The sequence below is a fragment of the Calidris pugnax genome, unplaced genomic scaffold, assembly GCF_001431845.1.
Source record: "Calidris pugnax isolate Ruff unplaced genomic scaffold, ASM143184v1 scaffold91, whole genome shotgun sequence".
Taxonomy (NCBI): Eukaryota; Metazoa; Chordata; class Aves; order Charadriiformes; family Scolopacidae; genus Calidris; species Calidris pugnax.
The window spans coordinates 1,949,525-1,968,059 of NW_015090898.1; the positions used below are offsets into that span (position 1 = coordinate 1,949,525).

The following is an 18,535-nucleotide window of genomic DNA, read 5'->3' on the forward strand; positions in this document are numbered from 1 at the left end:
TTTAACCAGCTGGGCGCTGATAAGGGCGCTGTGCCTGTGCACGTGGAAAAGGAACACAAGGAAAGGCAGAGATCTCGTAAAGTAACGTAGGATTTATTTTTACAAAGGCCAGCCTAGAAGGGATACATGACAAAAAAATAATTCCTGGTTCAAAGACGCTGTGGTGGGTTTGGGTGGTTTTTGCCGCTTGGCCCAAATCCTTGTTTTGGGCTGGGGTCCCTTCCCGCAGCGCTGGCATCGCTGCCCCTGGGGCTGGTTGGGGGGGGACAGGGTCTGGGGGGTGAGCAGGAAACCTGCAGGGGAGCAGGACACTGAGATCCTGCTGCCCAGGGCTTCTCTGAGGTATCTCATAGTTGGAAAAAGCCAGTTTCAAGAGTTCATGACTAAAAAAGACATTTTCATGCTGTGTGTCACAGGCTCCTGGTGCATCCCATTTCAGGTTGCCAGGGTGCAGCAGCGTGGGGCTGCCCTGGTGGCATGGAAAGGGCACCCGAGTAAGCCAGATGAACACCCAAATCCCTCGTGCCTGGTCCAAGGTGTCCCGGCGTGCTCTCCGCCCTGGGGACTATGTTCTTCTGATGTTTTCCACCTTATAGCCGCTCCTGATGAGGGAGTCGAGGAAGTCGGGGGCGATGGCCTGGAGAAGGAGCATGGTGCCCACGGTGCCGGAGGGGTAGTGCAGCTCCCGTTGGCGCAGGGCCCCGCTCTTGATGATCTCCAGTGCACACTCCTCCTTCGGGGCCGGCGTGGCCCGGATGGCATGTGAGACCGCTCGCACGGCGTTCTCTGCAGGACAGGGAGGGAAGGAGCAGTGTCGGATGGAGGGGCTGCCACAGGCACCACCAGCTCAGCCGGGGGGGCTGTAGCTTCCTTTAACAAAGCAACAAACTCTGGGGATCAGACCTACTTAAAGCTTACAATAGTTAAAATAAAAAACAATTATGGCAATGTCCTTCCCATTCCTTTCCACCTCTTGATTGATTATAGAGGACGGAATCCCCACCTCCCCTGGGGGTTCCCTGCAAGGACAGCAGAGTCAAAGGTCTCAGGCCACACTTTTTAAAGCATTGGGGTCCCATTTCCACCATTGCACTGCTGGTGATGGCTAAGCAGCTTACTGGGCAGGTGGTGGGCTCAGCTGGGCTCCGTCTGGAAAGGCAGAGCCCCAGTGACACTGAGCTTACCTGTGTCGATGTAGCCCAGGATGCAGAGTGTGATGGAGACGTTGACCTTGTCTATGATGAATTCCTGTCGCAAGGAGCTGAAAAATCCGTCTAAGGCGAACTTAGTTGCAGAATAGGGAGCAGTAAATGGGGCGCTGGTTTTACCTGGAGCAGAGGGACACAACGTCAGGGTTTGTGTCCTGGGCAGACACCAGCCTGCACAGCGCTCCCTTGCTCCTGCCCTTCAAGTATCTCTAATATTGTGATTTAGGGTGTTGGTGAGAGCAATAAACAAGCTCAGGAATGTTTAAAATGGAACATATGGCATACAATGGCATGAAGTAGCTTCAGTTGTGGGTGATACTGTTCTTGTATTCCTGCACATGGCATACAATGGCATGAGGTAGCTTCGGTTGTGGGTGATACTGTTCTTGTATTCCTGCATACATACCCCTGGACAGCAAAGGCATGTGCAGTTGGTGGCTGAGCACACAAAACAACCTGCAGTGGTGTATGGTGTACCATGAAGGCAATGAGTGGGTGCAGAGACTGGCAGGACAGGGCATGGAATATAAATCCCCCAGAGGACTTGAATTGTGCATCCAGGCTATAAATCATGGGCTGATCCTGACTCCCAGCAGGGTGGCTCTGCCTGATGGTCCTTACTCTGTCTTTTGAAGAAGAGCCGGAGCAGGAATCGGGTGCAGGAAGAGGAGGGGACTTGGGCAGGGAGTGCTCACCTGCCATCGATGAAACGACAACGATGCTGCCCTCGCTCTCCTTCAGCAAGGGCAGGGCGGACACGGTCATTGCCACGTAGCTGAGGAAGTTGGTCTCCAGGAGCTTTCGTACGTGCCCAACGTCCCCATCGAAGTACTTGAAGTAGCTGTAACCGATGTGATTTAGGATGAGCATATCGAGGCCCCCTGGAAGCAGAGTGTGTTTGCTGTTAGCAACCTCAAACCAAAGCAGCTTCTTGGTGGCTGGGATGGCCCAAAAAGGAGGACGGGAGGTGTCAAGGAGTGAGGGGAGGGTAATCACCTACCCCAGGTGTTCTCAGCCTCCTTCACCACCACCTCAGGGAACTTGGTGTCCTCCATAGAGCCGCTCACGTAGCGGGCGGATGCGGCGCCCAGCTCGAGGCACTGCTTCACAACCTGCAGTGACAGCGAGAGCGGTGCTGGTGATGGACCCCCCTCCACAGACACCCCCCCATCCCATCCCATCCCAGGGAGGCTGTTGCTGCCTCTGGATGAATGGGCAGCGCATCTCCCTGTCCCGCTGGAAACCCTTCTCCCTTCTCGGGAGGAAATACATTGCTCAGAGAAACGTTTCTGGCTGCAAAGTTAAACAATGGCACATCTGAGCCAAATATATAGTGTTTATAAATAGGGACGTGACTGCTTAGGGATATGATTCAGCTGTATATGGGATGGAAAAACAGTTCAGACTTTGAGAAAGGGTTGATCAGCCCAGGCCTCGGACAGACTGGTGGTGTCCTTGGTGGTGGAGTTCAGAATTCACAGCTGAAGACTGTGGAGAAAGAAATGCCGTGCTGCCAGCATCGAAAATGCAATTTCTTGTGGTGGGGGGTGTGTATGTCAGAAAAGGCTTGCACTGGGTGGATCCGTAGGGTATCTGGTGTCCTCGTGTGCCCAGACTGGGGTGAATATCTGCATTCTGCCTGCCTGTGGGGTTCTGGGTTGTGGATGTGTTTTGCCCACCCAGCACACCCTGCTTGCCATTTACTTTCTGCAGCTTGGCCTCCGTCCGCGCGGTGAGCAGTAGGTGGGCCTCCATGCGTGCCAGGTGATAGGTGATGGACCCCCCTCCACAGACCCCCCCCCCCCCATCCCATGGAGGCTGTTGCTGCCTTTGGATGAATGGGCAGTGCATCTCCCTGTCCCACTGGAAACCCTTCTCGGGAGGAAATACATCGCTCAGAGAAACGTTTCTGGCTGCAAAGTTAAACAATGGCACATCTGAGCCAAATATATAGTGTTTATAAATAGGGACGTGACTGCTTAGGGATATGATTCAGCTGTATATGGGATGGAAAAACAGTTCAGACTTTGAGAAAGGGTTGATCAGCCCAGGCCTCGGACAGACTGGTGGTGTCCTTGGTGGTGGAGTTCAGAATTCACAGCTGAAGACTGTGGAGAAAGAAATGCCGTGCTGCCAGCATCGAAAATGCAATTTCTTGTGGTGGGGGGTGTGTATGTCAGAAAAGGCTTGCACTGGGTGGATCCGTAGGGTATCTGGTGTCCTCGTGTGCCCAGACTGGGGTGAATATCTGCATTCTGCCTGCCTGTGGGGTTCTGGGTTGTGGATGTGTTTTGCCCACCCAGCACACCCTGCTTGCCATTTACTTTCTGCAGCTTGGCCTCCGTCCGCGCGGTGAGCAGTAGGTGGGCCTCCATGCGTGCCAGGTGATAGGCCATCTGCTCCCCGATGCCGCTGCTGGCTCCTGTCACGATCACCCGTTTCCCCCGGAGCATCTCTGGGGAGGAGGGTGCAGGGCTCAGAGCCGGTGCAGCCCACACCATCTCCCCGCAGGCGGGCACTGTGGCTCCTCTCTGCCCCCAGGCACAGGGGGCTGCAGGCAGCGGCAGCGTGCACCGCTCGTGCAGACCCCCACTGGGATCCAGTAGTTAATCCCAGTTTGGCAGGGAGCACGTGGGAGGCTTGAGCTCAGAATCCAGCCTGGCTTGGGAGTGGCTTTTGGAAATGGCGAGAGTTGGCTAATAAAATGATTAAATGCTTGAAGCGGATGGCTGCACGTTTCCCAAATAAATCATTTGCTGAGATCAGACACTTTCTGTGTGTCCCAGCAGACCCCACCATAATCCCCTGAGCTTTCCAGCATGGCACAGGGTGCTCTCACTCCCCTCCGAGTGCTCAGCCCTCCCACACCTTGGCTTTTCCAGCCGGGAATGAAAGGCTCTTAATGGCCCGAGCTCTTGTGCGTGGGCACACGCTGCCTCTCTGGCAGCAGCCTCCCCGATTGCTGTTTTAAAGCCCGTTTTTCCAATGACTTACCTTCACTGAAATTCTCAGGTGCTGAATAAAAATAAAAGGCCAGTGCAGCTCCCAGCAAGGGGATGAAAATCTTCAGGAGCAGACCCATCCTGCTGCAGAAGTGTGGGCAGGAGTGAGACAGGCTCTGCAGCTCTGAGCGAGGGAGGGGGACACCTCAGTCGGTTGCAGGTGGGAGTGCTGGCAGCTTTGAACTGACTCTTGTCTTGCACAAGTTCGCTGGTATCTGTCGGACCATTTCTTTGTGCTTCCTGTAATTTAGCAAACATTAACCTAACGGAGCGCGTCGCTTTGGACTTTAGGCTGTCCCTTTGCACCCTTGTCCTGCCAGGAGTTTCAGGTGTGTGTGAGATTGTTGAAGGCAAGGCACTGAAAAGCTGTTTGCCCTGGGGGAGTGGTGTTTGGTGGCTGCCTTTGGGGCTGGGACACCTCTGTCCCCTCCGTGCAGCCCTCTGTGGAATGGGCATCCTTCCCTCTCTCCACTCTGTCCCTAAAACCATGTCAACACTTCCCTTCCCTGCTGGCTGCCACAAGGATTTATTAACTGGTGATCATGGTGGGACAGGTTCATAGGAACATCTAGAGAGAGCAGGGCTGGCAAAGTTTGTGTTTTTCAGATCTTTATCAGTGCTTCTGTTTAGATGTGGTGTTGGGGGATATGGTGTAGGGGAGAACTTTGTAGAGTAGGGGTGATGGTTGGACCCGATGATGCCAAGGGTCTTTTCCAACCTGAATGATTCTATGATTCTAGCTTACTCTATGTGATGCCACCATTGCTGTTTGCTGAGGGGCTCTTACACCTCAAAAATGGCACCCTTGTCTTGAGGAACCCACTGGTTGCATGAGGCAGTGAAAGAGCCACGTGAGTGAACAATAAAGATCTCCAGCTTTCCCGAGTGTTGCGTGTCACACCGCTCAGCATCTGCCTGGGCTTGTGGCAAATGGGTTTGCCAATCATTTTCTGAAAGTTTAAAGGGCAAAACCCACTCCACGTGCACTGGTTTGTGTAGGCAATCCCTGGGTAAGGAGAAGAGAAATACCAGTTCCTGATTTCCTTTAGAAAGTGAGGAGCAAACCCATCCTGGGGAGCGCCTCGGCGGGGGGGGTTTGGGGAGGTTTTAATAGAATCATAGAATCATTCAGGTTGGAAGAGACCCTTGGGACCATCAAGGCCAACCATCTACCCTACTCTACAAAGTCCTCCCCTACACCATGTCCCTCAGTACCCCATCTAAACATCCCTTAAACGCAGCCCGGGATCGGGACTCCACCCCCTCCCTGGGCAGCCTGTTCCAATGCCCGACCACTCTTTCTGTGAAAAATTCCTTCCTAATGTTCAGTCTAAACCTCCCCTGTTGGAGCTTGAAGCCGTTCCCTCTCGTTCTGTCATTAATGACCTGTGAGAAGAGCCCAGCACCAACCTCTCTACAATGTCCTTTCAAGTAGTTGTAGAGAGTGATGGGGTCTCCCCTCAGCCTCCTCTTCCTCAAACTAAACAGTCCCAGTTTTGTGTTGTTTTGTCTCAGAAGGGTTGGTGCTTCAACGGCCAGAACCACGTTATGTGCAAGTGCAGCAGCTCAGGCTGTGGTTCCAGGTTGAGGGCAGCTTGGGGTAAAAACTTGCATCTGGCCATTAAATGAACAAAAAAATAAGCTAAAAAGGCAGTTATTCCTCAAATAATGATTATTGCAAGGATTCAACTTACTGATGAAAGGCGTCAGTGGAGCTGTGCCCGTTCACAGCAGCATTTCCTAATGGAGACGGGGGGTAAGGAACCCACAGAACGCGCCAAACCGTCGGGTTAGTAAATTTTATTTACTAATTAAGTTTGTAACTACTTTTCCCTGGTCCGGGGCTGGGGACGGGCCCGTCCAGGCGGGACACGGCGGCTCGGGGTGGGGGGGGGGGTAGCCTAACCCTCCTCTTCCGCGCCCGGAGCCGCTGCCATCTGCTAAAACGCCGAAATCTGGCGAGTTTGGGAAGCGCAAAGCGGCGGGACGGGGCGGAGCGGCTGCGCGGCCCCTTCTCCGCCGGCAGAGGAGGGTGTTGTACCGGCGGAGCGACCCTCCCCGAGCCGGCGGCCGCCGCCGGTAAGGCCGGCTTCAGTTGGCGGGGGGAGCGGTACCGAGAGGAGTGGTGTCGGGGGGGTTCTTCCTCAGTCGGTCCAGCCGGTACCGGCTCCGCACCAGGTAGTCGAGCAGCTCGGCGGCCCAGTCGCGCAGGAGGAGCGGGAGGCGGGTGGCCCCATAGCGGTAGTAGAGCTCGCGCCGGCGCAGCGCCGCCCCCCTCAGGATCTCCAGCGCGCACTCGGCGCGAGGCGCCGGCGCCACCAGCAGCAGGTCGGCGGCGGCGCGGACCGCGCTCTCTGCGCGGGGAGAGGGGTCAGCGCGGGAAGGGGAGGGGGGGGTGAACAAGGGCGTCCCGTTGAGTCATCGGGTGGGGAAACGGTGGTCAAAATGGGGCGCAGAATCACGGAGCGGTTCGGGGTGGAAGGGACCTTTAAAGCACCCCCCGCCCTGCCCAGGGACACCCCACACCGTACCAAGGTGCTCAAAGCCCCGTCCAGCCCGGCCTCTGGTGGATCCTACCTCTCTTCCACCAAAAAAGAGTCTTAAAACTCACTTCTTTTCCCATGCTACATAGAATCACAGAATTGTCTGGGTTGGAAGGGACCTTTAAGATCATCGAGTCCAACCATCAACCCAACTGATGAAAACCATCACTGAACCATAGCACTAAGCACCATGTCAGCCCGTCTTTTGAACACCTCCAGGGATGGTGCCTCAACCACTTCCCCCTGGGCAACCCATTCCAAAGCTTACTAACCCTTTCCGTGTAAAAATTGTTCCCAACATCCAATCTGAACCTCCCCTGGCACAGCTTGAGGCTGTTTCCTCTTGTCCCATCGTCTGTTCCTTGGGAGAAGAGATCAACCCGCCCCGGCTACACCCTCCTTTCAGGGAGTTGTAAAGAGTGGGAAGGTCTCCCCTCAGCTTCTTCTTCTCCAGGCTGAACACCCCCAGCTCCCTCAGCCTCTCCTCATGAGACTTGTTCTCCAGACCCCTCACCAGCTTTGTTGCCCTCTCCTATTTGGAGAGGCTTAGAGACCTGGTTTAGTGTTGGTTTTTATCAGAGTTGGGTTGATGGTTGGACTAGATGATCTTCAAGGCCCCTTCCAACCTACGATTCTATAACCAGTCACAGCTGGTCCCTTCCAACCTACCATTCTATAACCAGTCACAGCTGGTCCCTTCCAACCCAAACCAGTCTAGGGTAGGATGCCCCAGAGACCAGAGCGTCTCGTGCTACAGCAGGGGGGTAGGATGCCCCAGAGACCAGAGCGTCTCGTGCTACAGCAGGGCTGGAGGAGAAGCAGCAGCAGAGGTGGAAGGGGAGAGTCGGTGGCAGAGGGAGTTGAAGAGCAGGATGAGAGGGTGAGAAGCTGATGCTCAGCTCCTGATCCTCTGGATCAGACAGCGCCGATCTTACCGGTATCGATGAAGCCAAGGATGCAGAGTGTGATGGAAACATTGATGCTCTGAATGGTGAATTCCTGCCTCAGGGAGCTGAAAAATCCATCCAAGGCAAACTTAGTTGCAGAGTAGGGGACCGTAAAGGGAAACCCGACTTTACCTGGACACAGAGTGAAGTTCTGTTATAGCACGGAAAGCTGCTCTGCCCCAACCTCAGTTTTGCCCTTCATCACATAAAGTATTTTACCCAAAGGGAGTTTACTGTTAGTGAAATGTCATCCTGGCACCTGAACAGCAGCGTTACAAATATTCCCGTCAGCTCCCAGCTCTTTTAAGATCTTAAGGCCAAAACCCTGTCTCATGTTCTGCATGAACCAGGAAACCCTCGAGGGGAGAGATGGAGCAAAGTTTAAGCTCTTGTCTCTGGATCCTGAGCTAAGCTGATCACCACAAGAGTAACCATCACACTGGCTGTGAGCAGGGACATCTGTTAGTAATTTAGTTTCCTGACTTAACAGAAATTTATGAGAACCGAGTCATGTTTTTGTGAATAGAGTCAGTTAATAACTCGCTTTACAAATATTAGCAGGAACCTGACCTACCAAACCAGGATGAACGGTCAGAGATCCAATGTGGTGAGAAATTACTGCATTTCCGCTTTTCTCTGTAAAACTGGAGGTGTATGAGCTCTGCTGCTCTAATGAGCCTGACACCGGGGTGTTTGGTTTAATTGCAGGGCTGGCCAAAAAGCAAGCTGGGGCGAGTGGATTGCATCAGAGAACAAATTCCATCGAGAAAATACAAAAAAGATCTGGATTTGCTTGGGGTTTTTTGGTTGGTTTGTGGTTTTTGTCGGTTTGTGGAGTGTGTTATGCAGTTATGGCTCCTTTAGGATGCCCGGTGTCTCCGAGTGCTGCTTACTTCTGAAAATCAGCCCATGGTGTCTTTGGACTCAATCCCGTGTCACCTACCTCTCTCCCACTCACCTGCCATGGATGAAACCACGACGATGCTGCCCTCACTCTGTTTCAGCATGGGCAGGGCGGACACGGTCATGGCCACGTAGCTGAGGAAGTTGATCTCTAGGAGCTTCCGCACGTGCCCAACGTCCCCATTGAAATAACCGAAGTACGACGCGCCGACGTGATTAAGAATCAGCATGTCTAGGCCTCCTGCAAGCAGAGGAGCTGGCGTTACCATAGAAGGGTTAGAGCTGGAAGGGACCTTAAAGATTAGTGCTGGGTGGGAGAGGGCTTCACCCAGCAGAGCCTTTCCTGGGAGCAGGATAAATGTCATTAAAAAAACCCAGGTGTTTGGATCAGAGCCTGTCCTCTCTGGAGGGGGGATATATTCCGGATGGTGGCTGCCAGTAAAAATTTGGTCCTTGTTTTTTTTTTAATTTCCTGGTTCAAAACACAAATGCCGTGGCACGAGGGAGGTGACCCTCAAGCTGTCTGTGGGGCCGGGGCGGGAAGGATTGCGTTACCGCAGCCGTGACCCATGACCGCAATGGCAGGGCTGCTACGGGCCCGATGGAGGGTTTCAGACCGCAGTAGCCGAGGGGTGATGAAATCCAGGATTATGATCCTAGAACAGGATGTCACGAGGGCACAGAGCTGAAATCGAGAGCGCAGTTCAGTTTGAAGCTGGGCAGAGAAGCGAGATTGCAAAGGGGAGAATTTAGGGAAAAAAAATCTCTCCCGTCTCGCCCCATCCCCATCTCTCCTGCTCGTTTTAGTGGCCATGTGGCAACGAGCAGCCCGGCCAAGGCGAGATGGGATGTTCTGCTGTTGTTTGTGGAGGGTGGGCTGTAAACCTACCCAGCGAGGTCTCTGCCTCCTTCACCACGTGCTCGGCGAAGGCCATGTCCTCCATGGTGCCGCTGACGTACCGCGCCGAGGCTGCCCCCAGCTCCAGGCACCGCTCCACCACCTGCACCAACACCACGTGTCACACACACGCTCCCCCCCCAACGGGAGCCAAAGAGGGGGGGGTCAGTGTTCTGTGTCATGTATCCCCACCTTCAAGCAGCGGTTTGGGGTTTCAGGAGTGTGTCTGGAGCCTTTTAAGCTTCAAAAGGAGCCTGAGAAATTATCCCTTTGGTGAATGCATTACCCGAGGCGGTGTGTGCCAGGAGTGCGTGCGTGTAGGGTGAGCAGGAGTGTGTATATCACTGCAGTGGAATGAGGGTGTGTGTGTGCTGAGGCAGGCTGTGTGGATAGGGATATGTGTACTTAACTAAGCAAGTTCAAATACCCTAATATGTGCTTTGCAGAGTGCCTGTATCTGCAGGAGAGGGGTTTCTGTGCATGCAGGATCCCCACACAGCACAAGTGTGACTGTGCCTCGCTGGTACCTGTGCCCTGGTGATTGCACGTCCTCATGTATGTACCTGTGATGTGAGACTGGCCTTCTATGTTTGTGTGTGCACCGCCAGGGACGTGCCCGTGTGAGTGCCCAGCTTGCCATTTACTTTCTGTAGCTTGGCCTCCGTCCGAGCTGTGATGAGGATGTGGGACCCCATCCGTGCCAGGTGATACGCCATCTGCTCTCCAATCCCGCTGCTCGCCCCGGTGACGATCACCCGCTTCCCTTTCAGCATCTCTGGGGACCAAGGCACGGGGATTTAATTTATCCAAATGCTATTTAGAAAAAAAAATAAAATAAAAAAAAAATCCCAAACCCTAACGTCCTTCAGAGTAAGTAGTTAACTGGAAGCTAAACGAGCCCACAAGTGCAAAGCGTCCGGCAGCAGGACGTCTCTTCCATCTGCTGGAAAAAGCTGTGCTGAGGAGCAGCTGTGGCTCCTCACGGAATGCAGCGACTCGGGGACAGCGTTCCCCTCGTCCTGCAGTTTTTTCCATAAATCAGGACAACAACTTAGAAATATCCCACCAACTTTGTGATAAAAGTCATCTACTAAATGCACGCTTCAAAACTTTAAATCCAACATTTAAAAGCCATGTTTATAAATTCTTTTGCTGCCCACTGGCAAATGGAGCGTTGAGAGCCCCCTCTGTCTCAGACCCCTTGTCTCACCTGCTCCCTCGGGAAGTATTTCTGCATATTACTTGCTCAGTTTGATTTAAAACCTTTGTTAAAACAACGTTCCAGCATCGCCCACCACACAAAGGCTCAGGCGTGGTTTGGTCCAAGCTCTGCACAGTTTCTATGCAAAACACTCAAATGTGGCTTCTAATATTTTTTTCTTAAAGACAGATTCACTTTTAATACTTACCCGGTTTGAAATTATCCCTCGCAGAATAAAACCAGAAGGCCAAAACGAATCCCAAAAAGGGAATGAGAATCTTTTGCAACCAACCCATCCCACTGTGGAGTCAGGAAATAAAGCATGAAAGAGAAGGGAGGGAAAAAAGCCCTCTGCAGAGCTGCTCCAGAGGGAAGCGGCAATGCCAATCCTTAAAAACCTGTGAGCGAAGGAACTGCAACTTCCAAAGCACTGGAAAAATCTCGGGAGGATGGATAAGGGAAGCAAACCCTTTGATTTGCCGCTGGAGCTGGTGAACCCTCGGCCTAACCGAGGGTGCTGTTTGGGTTCTGCCCGGCTCTTTTCATATTTCCTGTCCTACGTTAAAATGCAGAATTTTGCACAACACCCTGGAAGAGGTGTGTCTTTGCCGAGCAGCGTCAAGTTTCACTTGGAGAACATCAGAGGGAGCCTGGTGCAGGTGGTTAAACATGGGCTTCCCTTCCCGCCGGCACCCGACGTGGGGGCACACGGAGATGCCGTTTGGGTCTGATCGCTCCTGGGGGTCAGGGTCTGGGGAGCGATGGGGGGACACCTCCCTGCGGTGGGGGGACACCACCTCCCTGTGATGGGGACACACAAAGGTCCTGTGCTCCCCAGAGCATCGCTGCTCTGCGCCCTGAAGCATCTGCCTGTCCCTGGGATGCCGGGCAGTGGTGCCCCAGCAGCGGGTACCACCCTCAAACAGCTCCATAATGGCTTTGCTGGGGCAGGGTTTATTTTTTCATCTCTACCCCTGTGAGTAGTGGGGGAAACAGGGGCTGAGCTGAACCCAGCACTGGGGGTGCCACCGTCCCAGCTCCACGGGGCCACTCGGACATGGGGGGGTTTCCAGTGAAATACTGAATATTGTTTTCTTCAGAGAAATAAGGGTCCTTTCTGCCAGGGGTCCTGCTCTGAGTTCTGCAAGAGCTTTGCTCTTACTCTTAAGTGAGTACAGTCTGAGGAAAAACCATGTAACGTCCGCTCGCTCCCCAAGTCTTCATGGCAGCAAGTTTAATGCCATCAATTTTATGCAATAGGTGTAAACTGTGTCCAGCTTTGGTCTGGCACTGGGACTGCAGAGTGGGATGGGGACACTCTGCTGGGAGCTTGGTGTGCTCCTGGAGCTGCTTTGCTATTTTTAAAGAAAACTTTTCTTTTCCCCCCTATTGCAGCTTTAAAATAAAGATCATTAAATGTAGTGACAGACCTGGTTGGGCCATGGAGCTCTCTGGCATGGCTTCTGCTTTATGGAATGGGTTTTTGTATTTTCTGCTTCAGTCTCAACTTTGCCAAGGAGCACTCAGCCCACGGTTGGTCAGATAATGCTGGTACAGTCACTGCCATTTCCTACCTCCCTTTGCTTTGAGCCTGCGTCATGGTCATGGGGCAACCATTTCATTCCTTGGCTGGAAATAACCAAACTAATTAACCTTGCCTCGGCTGGGATCTCGTCTGTGTGGCCGGCAGGGAGAGAGGCTCTTTGCGGTTATTGTTGTTTATTACTGGCGTTAGGATCCCGCAGTAAAGCAATAACTGTCAACCTTTGTGCACGTCTGAGTGTGTTGGGAAGGGATCGTGCTCTTTGCTCTGCGTGGGGAGATGTGGGGCAGCCCGGTGGGTCCGGAGCCAAGCCCCACGCTGGTGTGGTGTTTAGTGGGAATTGTGGCTCAGTTTTGGGGGGTTTGTATGAGAGGAGCTGTTAATAAAGGACTGAAACACTGAGTATTTTGGATGTAAAGTTTTTTTTTTAAAAGGAAACTTGTGCATGTGCCATTTGGGGTGTCCTGTGTGGAAATGGGGAGCTGGGGGTGTTGGCCTGGTCCCCGGGAGGGCTGGGGGCTCTGGTGGCAGTGGGAGCTGCTGGATCTGGCCATGCTTTGCTGCCCACCCGGGTTTGCTCCTGGCAACTGTCCCCCTTCCCCGGCGCTGCAGCTCCTCACTCCCACTCACAGCTTTTTCTGGGTTTGTTTTGCTGTTTGCAACTTAAGAACTTGTTTTTTAACCTTTTCCTGCGGGTGGGGAGCGAGGGAAGGGAGAGGAGGGCAGGAAGAGGTGACCGCACAGAAACATCTTCTGATCTCAGCTGGTCTTGGCACCGCTGCTGCCAAACCTTCCTGCCTTGGCAGAGGGGACCCCGGTGGTGTGTCTGGTCCAGGAGCAGGGAGATGGAGCCCAGGAGCACGGGGGAGCAGCCTTTTCATTCTGGAAGGGTTTGACATGAATTTTCCTGCTGGAGATCGTTTCTGTATCGCTTGTCTGAGGCCGTGCTTTTCAAGGGGTGATGCTCGGGGTTGTGCTGGCCCCTCTGCACAGGGGGATTCTTCATTTAGTGCTGCCTGGAGCTCCCTGGAGGGAAATGAAGACGTGAAGGGGACTTGTTTTGATGGCAAACTGGCCGAGCAGCCGATGGAGCTGCTGGGGAGCCCCTGCCGTGCCCCCAGCCCCACACTGCCGGGGGGGAACACGTTCCAGGGGCAGGGCCAGGGCTCAGGCAGGTCCGTGCATGTGGCTCAGGGACTCAAAGCACTTGGCAGCAATTGGGATACCACTTGTTTTCTTTTTTTTTTCTGTTCTGAGCAATATCTGGCTTTTTTCAACCCATTATCAAATCTTTGTTAAACGCAGAGGATTTTCCTTCCCCCCCTTCCCTTTGTCACGTAGACACGAAGATATTATTTCTCATACCCAGCCTCCCGGCATTCTTTACTGTGAGCACAGATTGAATTCCTTTCTTTATGGATATCTCCGTTATAAAGGGCTGCCCTCGGTTATGTTTACATTAGGCTGATGTGGTGCTATTGGGCCGTGACAGAGGTGTGTTTCTCAGCACGGCTGGAAGGCAGTGCCCATGTCCTGCCAGTGCCCATGTCCTGCCAGTGCCATCGCTGCCACGGCTGTGCTGCTCCCAAAAAATCCACTCTCAAGTCCAAGGGAAAGGCGAGATGATTGTAGGGCTGTATTTGCTTTACATGATACTTCTTCTCACTGCTGGTTTAGAGAAAATGCTGCGATGATAAGCCATGTCTAAGCACGAAATTTATTTTTTTCCTGCGTGACCAAATCAGGAATTGCTGCCGTGATATTTGCTTGCTGGCGCTGCGGCTGCTTTAAGTCTTGGCTGCTCTCCACGCTCCCGATGCCCTTGGTGTTGGGCAGCAGGGGCTGATATGCTTATCTGGGCCCCTAATTTTAGCCTGGCAGCTCTTGAAACACCCGGAGTCCAGACTGCAAATAGCGAGTGGGGACTCTCTGAAGACGCTCGGCTCGTGCCCTTGAGGGGGTTGGCCTCGGAGGGAGGTTTTTGCTGGCCTTCAGCTCCCGGTGATGAAAGCCTGGACACCGGCCCCAAGCTGAAATAAGATCTTTGAGGAGGTGTTGCAGGATGGGTACAGGCGAATACCAGATCTCACGCCAGCTGTGGTTTTCCTGAGGATTTAATGCACCGGGAAAATGTCACATTTACTGGGTAAAGTTAAGTGGTTTCAGACAAGTCTTAAAAGAAAGAGAGTGGCAGAAATCAACCTCATGTGACGCTGGGTGACCTACCTCACACCTTGGGCAATGTGTGGCTCTCCTCAGGAGCTTATCCCTCGGGACTTTGGTTTAACTCAGCCTTAAGTGCTCCATATGCTTCTGCACTGGGGCTCACCTGGGGTGTCCTTACTGGGACCGACTGTACGGCTCGTTCCAGCTGGTTGCTCTCTGCTATGTCCCAGTACTTAAAATCACAATTTCTCTTTGCAATTCACACACAGGCTTTCGGAATGACTCTATCGTGCTCCCTTGCTGGTGTGTGTGGATGCTGGTCGCGTGGGGCTGTGTTTGTGGCAGTTGTGTCTCTGCAGTGCCCGGTGTGGGCACACAGATGTGAGGGGACTCGGGGCTGGTGTGGGACATCATGCTGTACTGTAAAGACAGGGAAGTTTGCTGAAGCCCTTTAATCGACCGCATCTGGCAAGTGTCTCATCCATCATAGTTAAAGTGATGTTAAATGGGTTGCTAGGCCTCTACGCACACTGAACTCATCATTGTGCGGTTTAAATAAAACTTTACGTGGTCTTGTGGTAAAATCAGCCATTAATACGTGTCTGATTCCCCGCCCTGCAGAGAGCTGGTCCTCCCTCCTGTGGAAACGGTAACGCGTAGGCTTGACCTCTGAGGTGCCCTTTCGGGGTAAGATGCGGGAGGTAACGACCTCTGAGCTTGCAGTGCGTCAGGAGGCAGGAGATTGTCTTCTGCGGGACACGATTTTACCGACTTGGCTCCAGAAGCGGCGGCGCATTGCGTGGTTTAGCTGTCTAATCCCGTTAGCTGTCTTAGGAGGAACTATTTTGATTGTTCCACAAACCTCTTTGCTTTAAGCTCCTAAACCCCGTGACTGACTGGCTGTGGCGAGGAGGAGTGGGCAGCGAAGTGCCGGCACGGGGCGGGGGGGACCACCTCTGTGGTGTGGAGACAACCTGAGGTCCAAACCCAGAAGTGGTGGAGGTCAGCCTGGGTGGGCTCACCTGGAGCTCCCCAGTTGCTCCTCATGAGCTGGGCTGCCTGAGACCAGCTCTGTCGCCTCATTTTTAACCTTTTCTCTTTCTCATTGGGCTGGGTGAGACACCCACAACTTGTAGAGAAGGGTGAATCTTGGACACCAACGTGTGATGGACAGAGTTTGCAGCTGCCTTGGACAGAGATGTGATTCTCATCTGTGTTTAATCCATTTATCAGCTGCTGAGCCCCGTGGCAGCAGCGACGCTTGTGAATCACAGTGGTGTGAGATCTCAGACCTGGCAACACTTTCACGCCTGACACAACTGTGGACAACCAGGTCCTTGGTTTATCCACGCACCAAAATGTGCCACAGGGAATTCCAGGCCAGCCCTCCCTGTCCCTGAGGCCATGCAGCAAACCTAGAACCTCCTCAGAGCTGGAACTGGGAGCACCGGTCAGCTCATGGCTTTCTTCAGGCCTGAGTTCTCCTTTCACGTTCGCCCATGAAATTTCCAGTGGTATCAATGAGGTGTTTGATTGTTCCACCGTGCCAGAGAGCAAAAGGCTTGGTTATGGGACTAAATGAAGTATTTCTCAAAGGCTGTTTTTAATTTAGTTGGACTCTGCTCCTTTCCCCATGAGGAAAAGGCACTTTATGCTTGAACAGAGCTTTTGTGCAGGCTCGGTAGGATTCCTCCTCCACAATGTGCTGCTGTGTTTTTTGGCAGAAATAATTGTCAACAAAATGGGATTGCGTGGTTATGTATTATGAAAATGTAAGGGTGAACTTCAGCTGTGTTCCTGTGTTTTTGGATTCTGATCTTAACTTGTGCAGCTCCGGGAGGAGGGGTGCATTCAGCACCGGTGTCAGGCAGCGCTTTTTCATTTTCCATCATCTCCTGCTGTTTGTATCAATTATTTTGCTTTTAGCTAGATAGTGGCATATTGCTGGTACATCTCCTGTTTCTGTGCAAGGTGTGTAGCTCACTCCTGCCTCTGCCCATCTCTTTGCCACTGAGCAGATAAAGAGGGATTTTCTCCCCAGTCGTGGCTGCAGGGACTATTTCCCTTCCCTCCCTGCTGTAGTGTGGTCAGGATCTTTCAGCTGAGGCCATAAGGAGGGTTTATTGGACTAACATGACATAGTCCTGAATGCAAGAGATTCTTACTAACCCCAGGAGAGATTTTTAAATAGGTGAAAGTCCTCTAATGAGTCTGGCAGTGCCCTGGGTACAGCCCTGAAGCTTGGATCCCCATTTCCACACCCTCTGGGCTGACTGTGCCATCGTGTCTGTCTCTGTCTTTCCATCTGAGACACCCCATGACACTGGAAACCAACATCATTCAGCAGAGACACCTAATTGTGCAGAGCTTGTGAAGGATCCCAGTAAAGCTAGAAGATTTTTTAGCTGTGCAGCAGCCACAGCCTGTTAGAGGATTGCTTGGGGGATGGACAGGGTTGTTTGGTTTTTTTCCAAGCAGTTCTGGGCACACACGGCCATGGCAGACACAAATCTGTGCCATTAAACCCAGATAACCCCTGAAAGGTACAGCCCCACCTCCAGCTCGGGGCATGTGTCACACAAATGCCACCTCCTCTCCCCACCCCAGTTGGCCCATTTTGGAAGGGAGAAGCTGCTGGAAATACAAAAGGGCCACCCCCTTGGTCCCAGAGTGGGGCATGTGTCTATCACCCGTGTCACACAAATGCCACCTCCTCTCCCCACCCCAGTTGGCCCATTTTGGAAGGGAGAAGCTGCTGGAAATACAAAAGGGCCACCCCCTTGGTCCCAGAGCAGCCACCAAGGGGGGCTTCATTGGAGGGTGCAGCCACCACCCTCAGCTATTCCCTGGGTCCCCCAAGAGAAGCTGGAGGCACAAGTGGGACCTATGTGCAAATCAGTAAGAGGCAGCTCTGAAAATAAATGCAGCTAGAGAGCAGTGGTACCATATAAAATATTTATTGATTTTTGCAAAATGGTGTAAAATGCATCTGTAATAAAAATAAGAAACCATGCTGTGCATCTTGCACATTTTTATACCAACAAAAGGTATTTTTTCCCCACTGCTGCACAGCAGCAAATATAACCCTTCACTTCTTTCAAGTCTCGCACACTTGCGGTCTCCTTCTTCAGCCAACTTCTTCCCTCTTCTTGCTGGAACCACCACCACCAGGTAGGACAGGACAGCAGAGTCTCTTGTGCTTGGTTGCTCAGCAGGCACCTCTCCGGGCACGGGGCTCTTAGGAGGCGTGTGGTCTGGTCACCAGGGCCCTCTGCTGTGTCCCCACCACCTTCTTGCTCTTGTCCAAGATCAAATCCTCCTGCTTCTGAGGAAGCATTTGCTCTCGCGTCGGGGCAGGTTTCTTCTTCTCCTCCTCCTCCTCTAGCCTCCCTTCAGAGGTGAAAGGGCTGCACACTGTCTCCACCAGACCAATAACCACCCCAAAGAAAGCCAGCACGCTGCCCAGCATGTACAGCTTCACCATTTTCCTGTTGGGCTTCTGGCTGAGCATTTCTTTGGCGAAGGGGATCAGCTCATGCATGGTTTCCATTATTTTTGTTGCAGATGTGGAAGGTGGCAGTTCTGCAAGAGAAGAAGAGAGGGAGAGGGACATTAGTTAAATCCAGCTGCTTTTCCCTGTAGCGATCAGAGCCCCCAGGCAGTCCAAGCTCTCCCCACACCCCCAGCCCTGCTTTAAGTGGGGATTTTGGATATTTTGCTAGGAAAATACATCTACCCGGACAGCGGGGTGATGCGGGGGGCTGGAGGAGAGAGCTGCCCGGCAGAGCAGCCGGAGCCGGGCGGTGGGATCCAGCCGGGACCCCCCCTCTTCCTGGTACACCCCCGTATTGTGCATAGCATCCCCCTGCATCCCCCCAGAGCATCCCCCTGCATCCCCCCAGCGCATCCCTCCCGGTGCGTCTCCCCGGCGGGTCTCCCCGCATCCCTCCCGGCGGGCCTCCCCGCATCCCTCCCGGTGGGTCTCCCCGCATCCCCCCTTACCCGGCGGCGGCTGCGGGGCGGGGGGCGGTGAGCGCTGCGGTGGGATGGGCTCAGCTCGGCTCGGCTCCGCTCGGCACAAAAAACCCAAAAAAAAATTTTCTCCCCCCCAAAAAAAAAAAAAA

General features: G+C 53.2%; 3 protein-coding genes across 5 annotated transcripts; all 3 read right to left on the reverse strand.

Moving 5' to 3' along the window:
* Positions 1-72: 72 nt before the first annotated feature.
* Positions 73-4,469, reverse strand: LOC106891716 (corticosteroid 11-beta-dehydrogenase isozyme 1-like). 2 transcript variants are annotated; one of them, XM_014948430.1, is made up of 6 exons: positions 4,203-4,469; positions 3,533-3,663; positions 2,209-2,320; positions 1,904-2,089; positions 1,185-1,328; positions 73-786 (listed from the first exon to the last, which is right to left on the reverse strand). In XM_014948430.1, exons 1-6 carry the CDS (start codon positions 4,288-4,290, stop codon positions 566-568), a joined length of 882 nt encoding a protein of 293 aa, XP_014803916.1. In that variant the 5' UTR covers positions 4,291-4,469; the 3' UTR covers positions 73-565. The 2 variants fall into 2 exon arrangements, with proteins under 2 accessions (XP_014803916.1, XP_014803917.1); XM_014948431.1 differs by lacking the exons at positions 3,533-3,663; positions 4,203-4,469 and adding an exon at positions 2,913-2,972.
* A 1,548-nt stretch (positions 4,470-6,017) lies between these two features.
* Positions 6,018-11,278, reverse strand: LOC106891715 (corticosteroid 11-beta-dehydrogenase isozyme 1-like). 2 transcript variants are annotated; one of them, XM_014948429.1, is made up of 6 exons: positions 10,911-11,278; positions 10,146-10,314; positions 9,493-9,604; positions 8,659-8,844; positions 7,689-7,832; positions 6,018-6,564 (listed from the first exon to the last, which is right to left on the reverse strand). In XM_014948429.1, the coding sequence occupies exons 2-6, from the start codon at positions 10,272-10,274 to the stop codon at positions 6,302-6,304; spliced, it is 834 nt and encodes a 277-aa protein (XP_014803915.1). In that variant the 5' UTR covers positions 10,275-10,314; positions 10,911-11,278; the 3' UTR covers positions 6,018-6,301. The 2 variants fall into 2 exon arrangements, with proteins under 2 accessions (XP_014803915.1, XP_014803914.1); XM_014948428.1 differs by having other exon boundaries at positions 6,019-6,564; positions 10,146-10,276; positions 10,911-11,277.
* A 6,074-nt stretch (positions 11,279-17,352) lies between these two features.
* Positions 17,353-18,483, reverse strand: G0S2 (G0/G1 switch 2). Its single transcript, XM_014948462.1, has 2 exons — positions 18,414-18,483; positions 17,353-17,993 (listed from the first exon to the last, which is right to left on the reverse strand). Exon 2 carries the CDS (start codon positions 17,959-17,961, stop codon positions 17,650-17,652), a length of 312 nt encoding a protein of 103 aa, XP_014803948.1. The 5' UTR covers positions 17,962-17,993; positions 18,414-18,483; the 3' UTR covers positions 17,353-17,649.
* Positions 18,484-18,535: the final 52 nt, after the last annotated feature.

Coding starts and splice junctions, on each gene's coding strand:
- G0S2 (XM_014948462.1), bottom strand. CDS start 17,961: ATGGAAACCATGCATGAGCTGATCCCCTTCGCCAAAGAAATGCTCAGC.
- LOC106891715 (XM_014948428.1), bottom strand. CDS start 10,998: ATGGGTTGGTTGCAAAAGATTCTCATTCCCTTTTTGGGATTCGTTTTG. Junction 10,277..10,910: donor GAGGGATAATTTCAAACCGG/GTAAGTATTAAA, acceptor CTTGGTCCCCAG/AGATGCTGAAAGGGAAGCGG. Junction 9,605..10,145: donor CGGAGGCCAAGCTACAGAAA/GTAAATGGCAAG, acceptor GTGTTGGTGCAG/GTGGTGGAGCGGTGCCTGGA.
- LOC106891716 (XM_014948430.1), bottom strand. CDS start 4,290: ATGGGTCTGCTCCTGAAGATTTTCATCCCCTTGCTGGGAGCTGCACTG. Junction 1,329..1,903: donor TGTCGTTTCATCGATGGCAG/GTGAGCACTCCC, acceptor CCTCTGCTCCAG/GTAAAACCAGCGCCCCATTT. Junction 787..1,184: donor CCTGGGCTACATCGACACAG/GTAAGCTCAGTG, acceptor CCTGTCCTGCAG/AGAACGCCGTGCGAGCGGTC.